This window comes from Octopus bimaculoides, chromosome 12, assembly GCF_046866305.1.
Source record: "Octopus bimaculoides isolate indiv1 chromosome 12, ASM4686630v1, whole genome shotgun sequence".
Taxonomy (NCBI): Eukaryota; Metazoa; Mollusca; class Cephalopoda; order Octopoda; family Octopodidae; genus Octopus; species Octopus bimaculoides.
This window is the reverse complement of record NC_142939.1, coordinates 8,674,208-8,684,815: the sequence shown is the minus strand read 5'-3', so window position 1 is coordinate 8,684,815 and position 10,608 is coordinate 8,674,208. Positions and strand designations below refer to the sequence as shown.

The 10,608-nt window shown below is 36.1% G+C and overlaps 1 protein-coding gene across 4 annotated transcripts in view; it reads right to left on the bottom strand.

The window, feature by feature from the left end:
- Nucleotides 1–8,006, bottom strand: part of LOC149132951 (uncharacterized) — a 15,474-nt gene extending 7,468 nt beyond the window's left edge. For 2 of the 4 annotated variants that reach the window (XM_089360777.1, XM_089360778.1), the window contains exons 1-4: nt 6,344–6,782; nt 2,923–2,971; nt 2,073–2,147; nt 1,029–1,285 (exon numbers count right to left, since the gene is read on the bottom strand). In XM_089360777.1, the coding sequence (XP_089216903.1) occupies nt 1,029–1,285; nt 2,073–2,147; nt 2,923–2,968 (378 nt within the window). In that variant the 5' untranslated portion in view covers nt 2,969–2,971; nt 6,344–6,782. Of the gene's footprint in view, nt 1–1,028; nt 1,286–2,072; nt 2,148–2,922; nt 2,972–6,343 lie in introns of all 4 variants that reach the window. The other 2 variants (XM_089360775.1, XM_089360776.1) reach the window with 2 other exon arrangements.
- Nucleotides 8,007–10,608: the final 2,602 nt, after the last annotated feature.

The following is a 10,608-nucleotide window of genomic DNA, read 5'->3' as shown; positions in this document are numbered from 1 at the left end:
ACATACATATATATATATATATGTATATATATATATATATATATATATATATATATATATATATATATATATATATATATATATATATATATATATATATATATATATATATATATTGGACGTGGTCCCAAAAAATGCCTATAAGTGTCAAAATATAATGTAAAACATTATATATATATATATATATATATATATATATATATATATATATATATATATATATATATATATATATACACACAATATTTAATAATAATTTAATAAAAAATAATGTAAAATGTACGGTTACCTACGAATAATGAATGATATTGATTTAAGACGATGGTGATGAAAATAATGAAGATCCACAAAGATCCATGAAGCAGTGATACAAAGACATATTTTGTTCAATAATATTTTAGCAGTCTCCCTAGATGATCTGAACTGGCCTTATAATTCTGGGACAAAGTTGGAACAATGAGCTAATTTAGTTGTTCCTAAAGTATATGCTTGTAAAACATGTAAGACCCGCACTGTAAAAGGGTATTCAAATATCCGTAAATCAGACAAGACAAACTGTAGCAGATGGTACCATAGTAAGGTGTAGTGACATATGTGTACATATGTATGCGTGTATGTATGAGTGTGTGTGTATGTGTGTATGTATGCATGTCTTTGTATGTGTATATATGTGTATTAGTGTGTGTGTGAGAGAGAGACAGAAAGAGAGGAAGAAAGAAAGAATAGGAGGGAGAGATGATCCACAGTAAAAGGAGATGTCATTATATCCTTATATTTATGTACCTTTTTCATTGCCTGAATTGAAAGTTGTAAGAGAAAGAGCTGGATATGTTGTCATCTGAATCAAAAACAGGAACTTTTGAGTAACATGATGATGCAGCATAATCATGCACACACACACACACACACACACACACACACACACTCACACACACTCACACACACACACACTCTCACACACACACACACAGTCACACACACACACATCCACACACGGATTAAATTGAGAATTCTATCCAAATACTTACAGTTTTCAATGTCCAACCAGATGTCAATCTTTTAAAGAGATTTTTTACCGTTTCATTTAATTGTAATTCTTTTACTGAATCAATTTGTGGAGTGCAAAAATCAAAGCTTGGTTGAGATCCCCTTTCGCATTTATTTGCACAAGATAATTTCTTTGAGAAAACATGTGTTTCACCATTGATTAATTGAACAGTGAAATAATTTGAGGTTCCAGAAAAATAATTGCTTGAAATGTAAAATGTGATTCTCCAGCAGTAACCTGAAACAAAGCACAATGAGATAATGTTTATTGCATAGATTGACTGTTTGTAATAATACTGTTTGTATACATTTTATCTTTTACTTCTTTCAGTCATTGAACTACGGCCATGCTGGGGCACCGCCTCGAAGGATTTTAGTCGAACGAACCGACTCCAGTACTTATTGCTTAAAGCCTGGTACTTATTGTATCGATCTATTTTGCCAAACCACTACATTACAGGAACGTGAACAAACCAATACTGGTGGTTGAGTAGTGGTGGTAGGGCAAACACAAACGCAAACACACACGCAAACACACACACACAAACACACACACACATATACATATAGGATAAGCTTCTTTGAGATTTTGTCTGTTAAATCTACTCACGAAGCTTTGGTTGCTCTGGGGCTATAGTAAAAAGCATTTTCCCTAGGTATCAAGCTGTAGGATTGAACTAGGAACCATGTGTGTGCCGTGGAAGTAAACTTCCTACGACGTAACCATGTTTGCATCCATATGTTCTGCCTTGATATATCTGTTACAGCTTGTGCATTCTACACTCAATTTCTACCTCATCACAGTAAAATGGTGATACTTTTCTCAGAATTTGTGGCCAATAGACAGAACTGCAATTTTGGGAAAACAACAGAAATGCAATTTCCTGAATTTGATGTTACCATATGTTTATTAATATTTTGCTAAGATTGAAGTCGATGGTGGTACAAGATTAAAGAAAGAAATAACATTTGATTCAGTAGCACACTGCAAATATGCTTAAAGCACATATTATTCTGATACGTACTCTTTGGTATTGGTTCAGGCTGTGATTGTGAATCCCTTGTGCTGGTCTTACTCTGATAATTTTGACTCACAGAACCTAAAATATAATAAGTGTCAGAAATTGGAGAAAAAAATTCAATTCATTTGATGAAAAATTGATGTTAGTCCAAAGATTTTCTGAATATTAATCTTACCTTTCATATCAATGGCTGTTATTAACTGTAGTATTATACTACTAATGTAGATATTTAAACAGAATAATTCCTGGGAATAAAATTTATATTCCAATCAAAGATCAGTATGGTCTTAATGAAATGATTGATATTATTTAGAGTACCATTCTCCTAGATTACAGAAAAATTTTGTACATTTCTTCACGAATCTCAACAAACTGAATAGAATTTAAAGTCACAATGCAAATTGTTTAGTGATATGAACTTTTATTCTTCTCAATCTCACAAGCCCTTAAGGCCTAAATTGATTCTGATTTCCATAAAGTTCATGTGAGTTAAAGTAGAAAACTCTTCCTTTAATATATTTTTCTTCAAAGTTACCATAGACACAATTTGATTTAAAGCCATGATGTTAGCTTATTTCCCAAATTCTAACCTGTGTTAGCATGGAAAGCAGACTCTAAATGATGATGATGATGATGATGTGATGATGATGATGATGTGATGATGATACACACACAAACACACACACACACACACACACACACACACATGCACACAAACACACATAATCATGATAATGCAGCTAAAATATTGTAACATTATATAAAAATTAAATGAATCGTTGTCTATGTTTTGATGAGATGAAAATTATTGTTTCAAGAATTCATGAAGGAAGTTATAAGTTAGAATACTTACTGTAAACTATTTGCAGGAGACAAAGTAAAATGAAAATGCAATTCATAATCTGAAAGTAAACAAAATATTTGAATGATTTTTTGAAAATAGAGAAAATATATCACTTTTTATTGAAAGTCGGAACAGTTACACTCAGTACTTAAAATTTCCTATTAGAAATATATGTACCTTTTCTTTTCTACTCTAGACACAAGGCGCGAAATTTTGGGGGAGGGGGCCAGTCGATTAGATCGACCTCAGTACGCAACTGGTACTTAATTTATCCACCCCCGAAAGGGTGAAAGGCAAAGTCGAACACAGCAGAATTTGAACTGAGAATGTAAAGACAGACGAAATACCGCTAAGCATTTCGCCTGGCGTGCTAACGTTTCTGCCAGTCCGCCACCTTACAAATATGTGTACTTGTGTGCTAATGAGGGACCTTCCACATGATTGTCTGACCTGGTAGAAATAGCAGTTAAGTCTCTCTCGACTCTAACCATACCATCTTAAAACAGGAAGAGCACATTGGATAATGTTGTTTCAGGTACACTATGTTTAAAAAACATGGGATTTTTTAATTTAATTCTTTTACTTGTTTCAGTTATTTGACTTCAGCCATGCTGGAGCACTGCCTTAAAGGGTTTTAGTCGAACAAATCGACCCCAAGACTTATTTTTTTTAAGCCTAGTATTTATTTATTCTATTGGTTCCTTTTGCTGAACTACTAAGTTATGGGGATCTAAACACATCAACACCATTTGTCAAGCAGTGATGGGGGGGACAAACACAGACACAAAGACACACACACGTAGTTACGAGGGATGTCGGAAGTTTGAATGTAAGGACCAATAGAAGGCTGCAAAAGGACTTTTCAAAAGAAACCTAAAACACCATGGAAACTGAATCACATCGTCTCCAGAACCACAAAATGGGTAAGTAACTTGTTTCCTTTTTACGTCACTATCTTTCAGCCAGATTGGTGGCTCTGAGAATGGGATGCATAAGTATATATGGTCTGGAATTACCCTGGATGCAAGATCACCTGCTCAATAACATCAGGTCACAAGGTTTGGATGTAACAGCCATCAGCAAGACCAGAATTTCCAACACATGTGCTTTAGCACCTAGTTTTGGCTATTTTGAGATATTTGTATCTCCTACTCAGCATGGAATGAGCATGGTAGGTAGATTGGTGGGGTGGCAGGGTGGTGGTGCTATTCCAGCCAGAACGAAGGTGATGTGGTGAATCAGTGAGGTGGACAGAACCAGAATAGCAGAGACAGGCTTGGAAAAACTGGGAAAAGGGTAAAACTGAGAATGATACCAAGTAAGTAGAAGGGAAACTCTGTGACAGATTTATTTAGCAAAGGATAAAGTAGAATGGGAGAGGTTTGCCAATGATTTTTGTCATTAAGATCAGAAATATGAGCAGGATTGTGAGACGGAACTAAAGAGATTTGTGGCATTGTGAGTGAGAAAGGGATACAGATGGGTAATGGTACACATGTATTTAGTACTTCTGAAGAGAAGGAAACATCCACAAAGGCATGTTCTGAACATTAAACTGTTCATTGTTCAAAAGTCTGGATGAAATTTTACCTTTGTTGGAAACAGGTGAGTGCTGGGGACAGGAAGGTGGTCAAGCCTCAGGAAAATCAGCTTCAACAAGTTACATGTAACTCATGCAAGTGTGAAATAGTGGAGATTACAACAAAATAGAAATGGCAGACACGTGTATATGTATATGTATGTGTGTGCTCAATATAAATATTTGGTTGACAACTGATGAGTAATATAATACAATATTATATAATATATAATGTAATATAATGCATATATACTAGTGCAGACATGCTATGTTTAAGACAGCATGTCTTAATACATTGGGTTGATATCATTGTGTCATATATTCTATAGCATATATGTGTAAGTATACATATGTCATGCATATGAGAAGAATGCTGGAAAATCATTCAACATGAATGAAGCGCAAACATCAATAATGTAAAACGCAGTGCAATAAGATGAAATGCAATTGTGTTAAGGGAATGTGCATTTATATAGCAATAAAAAAATTACAAGTTTATTACTGCCAATAAATTTTATAATATATATCTATATATACACACTACGATGTATTTTTAATACAATTAGCATTTGTTAATAAACATAATATCATCATAAATACTGTTATCCTATTTACAATTATGAGTAGTGAAAATCTATTTATATATGTGTGTGTATGTATGTATGTGTACTAATGTCTGTGTATATATACACACACATACAGAACACTTTAAGATGAGTGAGAGGGAAGAAGGAAAGTAACCTCAAATCAAAGACCTAATCTGAATGTGTGCAATGTAATGGACTCCTAAGGTGGCAGAAACGTTAGCACACCAGGTGAAATGCTTGGCGGTGTTTTGTCTGTCTTTATGTTCTGAGTTAAAATTCTGCCAGGGTCAACTTTGCCTTTTATCCTTTCAGGGTCGATAAATTAAGTACCAGTTGCCTACTGGAGTCGGTGTAAATGACTGCCCCCTTCCCCCCCCCCCAGAATTTCGGGCCTTGTGCCTAGAGTAGAAAAGAATATAGTGGACTCCAGTGAAAGCACCTAAGATAGCAGACAGTGGTGTTAAATTGGACAACAAGTGAAGGTTGTCACCCAAACAAAACTATGACAAGATTTGAACTCAAAAAACGCATAGAGTTGGAACAAACACCACAAGATACTCGATCCAATGTTTTTGCAGTTCTGTTCATCCGTCTCCCTGGAGTAATACTTTTTGTTTTCATCAACCCCGAAAGAATGAAAGGCGAATTTGACATAAGAATGCACAAATGACTATTTTTCAATAGATTTTGGACATTTCCAAGTTTGCTCAGAGAAGAAATAATAATTAATACACCAGGTGGTATGTTTAGATTCTGTTGTGGGAGTCATTGTTGTTTACATTCCCATAACTTAGTGGTCTGATGATAGAGCCTAATAGAATAAGTACCCAGCCTCAGGGGCCATATAAGATTTTTGTGGGTTCAAGCAACAAAATAATATATTGGGGATCCACAATACTATTTTAAAGGCCCATTAAAAATTTTGCTTTATATGTATGTATTGTTATGTATTGCAAGAAATAGCTGGGTGGTTTTTCTCTAACATTTTATAAGGTTCAACCTACTCAAGTTAATGTGTGAAAAACAAAATAAGTATTTGTAAAAGAAGTTTCTATAAAACTAGTTTTTGAACATTGAATAGTAATGAGATGGGGGTCAACCAGAATAAAATAGTAATGAAAGGGGTCTGTGGGTGAGAAATGGTTGAAAACTCCTGAACCCTTCAAGGTTGTGCCACGGCATGTTCTATATTTCAATGAATGAAGCAAGTGAAAGATAAAAGATAAAAACAAACAAGTAGAGGAAATAAGGAACCACAACTTACTGGTTAATTAAAAATGTGATTTCCACAAATCAGTGACTGCTCTGAATCAATACAGCGTCAAGCTAAATGGTTTTTTTTTTTAAATTTTGATCCTTTATATTCTGATTTCAAATCTTGTTGGGGTCAGTTTGCTTGTTAGTTCTTTCGTTGGTTTGATAAACTAAATCTAATGAAGAGTGTGGAATCTATATGTATGTGCTACACGGCTACATCTAATCCACTCCTAACAAATTTTGAAGTTGAGTCTAAAGTGAGATATATTTATTCAATAAAATTGCATGAGCACATGTGTGGGTAATCTTAGTATATTGGTGTGGCTTTATTTAAATGTGTGTGTGTGTGTTATATAGGCAGTTATATATAAATATAGGCACATGATTACATGCATACATTCATGTTTGTATACACATACATATGTGTGTATGTATAATTCACTTAAATAGTAACTGAGAACAGGAAGTTCTTTAAAGTAACAAACTGAATTTGAAAATTCACTTCAAAAACAATCCTTAGTATTCCTTTGTTTTCTTTTTCTTTCTTTTGTCTATGATGCACAAATCTTCCTACAGATGTTCCTGTACAATATTTGTTTGATATTTTCATTTATTCAGAGATTGTCTGTTGCCACTAAAAACAACGGAACTATTATGATGATGTTAGCCATAAAACAAGTTAATAAAATAAGTTGGTTTTATTGAACACCAGTATTCAACTGGTACTTATTTTATCAACCCAATAAGGAATGAAGGCAAAGATGACCTGGGTGGAATTTGAATTCAGAACATAAATATGGTCGAAATGTTGCTAACCATTTTGCTTGCTGAGCTATTAATTTTTCCAGCTTGCCACCCTATTGTTAATGTTAATATTCTTTTCTACTCTAGGCATAAGGCCCGAAATGTTTGGGGAGGTGGGGTCATACTGGTATGCAACTGGTACTTAATTTATCGACCCTGAAAGGATGAAAAGCAAAGTTGATCTCGGTGGAATTTGAACTCAGAATGTAAAGATAGACGAAATACCGTTAAGCGTTTCACCTGGCAGGCTAACGTTTCTGCCAGCTTGCTGCAGAGCTGTTTCTTCCAGGTTTTTGTTAAGGTATATTCATCCAGTAATTCTACGGTTGTATGGAAGACAGTAGTTCTCAGGGCATTCACAAGTCCATAAGATTTTTACCTCTTTTTTTAAGAAATTTATTGATGTATTTATTTTGGCGGCTGTTTTTCAACAGATACTGTCTAAGTAAAACCATATGATTCTTAAAGGTTTTCTGGATTCATGTTAAGCCTTTTTGTTTGCAATAGACATTTAAAAGCAGATTCAAACAACACATATACTCTTTCAAATTTATTGATGGAACATAGAACCAACATCACCTCTCTCCCACATTATGTTTGAAACTTTAGGGACAAGTTCAAATTGTTCTCATGGCCCAAAGCATACTAGATTCTGCATCCACTCTATCCAAAAACAAAAAGAATGAAAGATCTTTCCAAGCCACAAGTTCACATTGCCAGTTTCCTGGATTCTGGAACATGTCTGTTTCTTCCCTGGGTGGGACATTGGTCTGTTGCAGGATTACTCATTTTTGGTGGCCTCTTTTGACTTCAGAAAATAGTATAACACACAATCAGTACTTATCATCTCCTCCTTATTTACAACAGCATCAACAGATGGCAGTGAATCTCATCACTTGACTATTATTACTAGATAATAAGCCAAGTACTAGTTACAATTTCATCTAGCATCTCGTTTGCACCATTCCAAAATAGTCATGAAATTCTAGCTCGTGAGTGATAATCAACTTTATACATACATGGGTAACTGTTATACACTTGTGATTACTTCTGTAAGAACATGTGCATAATTCAAAACTGGCTGAGTTAGTGTTGATGTCAGAGATAGAAAGATAGAGAGGGAGAGAGAGAGGGAAAATATATATATATTTGCTTCATTCTCTCTCTCCCTCCTTCTCTCTCTCTATATATATATGTATATATATATGTATATATATATATATATATATATATATATATATATATATATATATATATATATATATATATATATATACATATATACATATCTATATATATATATATGTGCATGTATATATATATATATATATATATATATATATATATATATATATCAAGAGCCCTATCTCCTCGCTGATGGTACCTACCCACCCCTACCCATTTTCCTTTATTCAAAAATTCTTATCGCTCCTTTAAAATTATGACTTTTAAGTGTTGATTTCTCAGCCCAAGAATTACAGCGTGATGTGCTGCTTGACTGGTCCCCACTCTCTCTCTCTCTTTATATATATATATATATATATATATATATATATATATATATATGATGATGATGATGATGATCTTTTCTCCCGCCATGCCTCTGTCTACCCCTCCATCCTCTCTAAATCAGTCCCTCTCTTTCTCTCTCTCGTAGTTTTTCCTTAAGGTTTTCAGGTTCTGGGTATATATAAATGAGAAATCCATTCTAAATTATCCCAATCTCTTCTCCGCTGACATACTACGACGAAGTCTCCAAGATGCAGATAAGATAGAGATTTTTATTTATTTACGGCCTCAAACATCTCATACCTTTCGCGCTTTAGTCTGCCCTCTATTATTTATCTTGTTTCTCTCCATGAAATTCAATTGAATTCAGTTTTTGTCTTAAATTCTTACTTATTCATTTTCTAAGCTTCCTAAATTCATGCTACGTATATATTCTATTCACCTAGATTTCATTGCTCTTTTAAAAATTACGATTTATGCATTGTTGTCTCTCAAATATTTAAAATCTACGATCAAGAGCCCTATCTCCTCGCTGATGGTACACCCTCCCTCCCACCCCCACCACCGGAAGTGCATTCCTCTGTCATCCTGTCATCCTCGGCTGTCTCCCGGAACCCATCTAGCGGCCTTGGCCATCCTCTCCCCTACCTTTGGGTAGCGCATTAAGTTTGAGTAATGTTTGCAGGTTGTAGGTACTGTTTTGCTTATGAATTCTTCCAATTGCAAGTTTTCTTTTCAGGTACACGACACTGCTTTCCCCCTTCCCAGGCTACAGGCCCACACCCCCAACACCCATACTGTTAGGATTGGCACTCTCAACGTCGGCACGCTGAAAGGTAGATCTGGTGAAATTGTTGAGATGCTTGAACGGAGACGCGTAGATATGTGCTGCATCCAGGAAGTAAGATGGAGAGGAGGTTCTGCGAGGTTCCTCACAGGCAAAGAACACAGGTACAAGATTTTCTGGGCAGGGAACACTGACGGGGTCGGGGGCGTAGGAATACTTCTAGCGGAGAAATGGGTGGATAAGGTAATCGAGGTCGTTAGAGTAAGTGACAGAGTACTTAAGATCAGACTAGTGCTTCATCATAGATTAGCTACTGTCATCTCAGCCTATGCACCTCAACCGGGGCTACCAGATGGTCTGAAAGACCAATTCTATGACACCCTCTTGCAAACTACCTCGTCGACGAGTGACAGGGACCTTCTCTTTGTGGCTGGAGACTTCAATGGTCATGTCGGACGTCGTGCTGGAGGTTTCCATGGCATACATGGAGGCTATGGCTTCGGTTCCCGCAACGAGGAGGGAACCAGACTGCTGGAGTTCTGTGATGCAACCGATCTTATGGTCTTCAATACCAACTTCAGGAAACCTGCCAGTCACCTAGTCACCTACCGCTCCGGCAGACACTCTAGCCAAATCGACTACATCCTCGCCAGAAATAGGGAAAGAGGGCGGCTTATAAATGCCAAAACCTACCCAGGCAAAGAATGTACCCCACAACATAGATTAGTAGTTAGCGACTTTGGGATCAAGGCAAAATGGGTGCCCAGAATTAGACAGGCTTGGAGGAGAAGGGTGTGGAAGCTTAAAGACCCTGCAAATGGACAGAGACTTAGAGACAAGTTACTTGAAGCATTTGACGAAATAGCATCATACAACGTGGAAGACAATTGGAGATTTCTGCGGGACAACCTGTTGAAAGCCACCGACCAGATTTGTGGGTGGTGTAAGGTCCCCTCCCGACCCAGAGTAACGTGGTGGTGGAACAAGGAGGTAGACAGGGCTATTAGACAAAAGAAACAGGCTTGGAAGGACTGGAAGAACGGTGGTAGCAGGGAATTGTACCAATGTGCCAGAAGGGAGGCTAGGCGACAGGTTTATTTAGCCAGAGGGGAAGCAGATAAGAAAAGATTTGCCAATGTTCTGCGCTGTGAGGACCAAAGACTCGAGGTATT